Raw genomic sequence first — 1,046 nt, forward strand, 5'->3', positions numbered from 1 at the left:
CCCCAAGCAGCAGCAGCAGCAGCAGCAGCAGCAGCAACAGCAGCAGCAGCAGCAGAAAAGCTACCCTGGGCCTCCGCCTTCTCCATGCATAATATATTGAAAGACACAGTGATGCTGACGGTGCAGCAGCAGCAGCAGCAGCAGCAGCAGCAGCAGCAACAGAAACAGTTGCTGCTGTTGCCTGCAGCAGCATCAGCTGCAGCTGCTACTCCTCCCTTGTGGCTGCTGCAGCAGCATAAACCCAAGTATAAGGAGCAGCAGTTGCTGCTGCTGCTGCTGCAGCAGCAACTGCAGCAGCAGCAGCAGCAGCAGCAGCAGCAGCAGCAACCCAAACCTAAAAAAGCAGCAGCAGGCCTCGTGTGCTGTCTGTGGCAGCCGCCTGAAGCAGCAGCAGACACAATAGCTGCAGCAGCAGCAGCAGCAGCTGCTGCTGCTGCTGCTGCTCCTACTGCTGCAGCAGCTGCTGCTGCTCCTGCTGCTCTAGCAGCTCTCCTTGCAGCAGCAGCAGGCCGCTACTTTCCTCCCCTTGCTGTTCTGCGGTGGCTGGTTGCTGCATCCGCACAGCGCAGCAGCAGCAGCAGCAGCAGCAGCAACTGCAGCAGCAGCTGCTGCTGCGGCGCCTGCGTCTCTGAAGAGCCCACAGACCTCGACTGTTTTCTATCTAGCCTTAGCAGCAGCAGCAGCAGCAGCAGCAGCAGCGGCAGCAGCAGCAGCAGCAGCAGCAATAGCAGCAGCAGCAGCAGCAAGGGGAAGATAATCCCCTTGTCTGCTGCAGCACTTGAGTTGCTGTGTCTGTATACTTCTGAGCTGCTGCAGCGGCTGCCATGCATGCATCAGCAGCAGCAGCAGCAGCTGCTGATGGTTGCTGCAGCAGCAGCACAGCTGCTTGTACACCGCACCGTCAGCAGCAGAAGACCCGTCGAGCTCAGAAAGGTGCAGCACGCGCGCTGCTGCCTTGCTGCTTCCCTCACCTACTGCAGCAGCAGCAGCAGCAGCAGCAGCAGCAGCAACAGCAGCAGCAGCAGCAGCAGTTGTTTGCTGCTGCA

The 1,046-nt window shown here is 59.8% G+C and overlaps 1 protein-coding gene across 1 annotated transcript in view; it reads left to right on the forward strand.

Moving 5' to 3' along the window:
- EMH_0021820 (uncharacterized protein) overlaps positions 1-1,046 on the forward strand; it is a gene marked incomplete at both ends in the record, with an annotated part of 3,469 nt that overhangs the window by 1,343 nt on the left and 1,080 nt on the right. The window contains one exon of the mRNA XM_013501845.1: positions 127-1,033. Within this exon, the coding sequence (XP_013357299.1) occupies positions 127-1,033 (907 nt within the window). The remainder of the gene's footprint in view (positions 1-126; positions 1,034-1,046) is intronic.

The sequence above is a fragment of the Eimeria mitis genome, genomic scaffold (assembly GCF_000499745.2).
Source record: "Eimeria mitis Houghton genomic scaffold, Emh_scaff773, whole genome shotgun sequence".
Lineage (NCBI taxonomy): Eukaryota > Apicomplexa > Conoidasida > Eucoccidiorida > Eimeriidae > Eimeria > Eimeria mitis.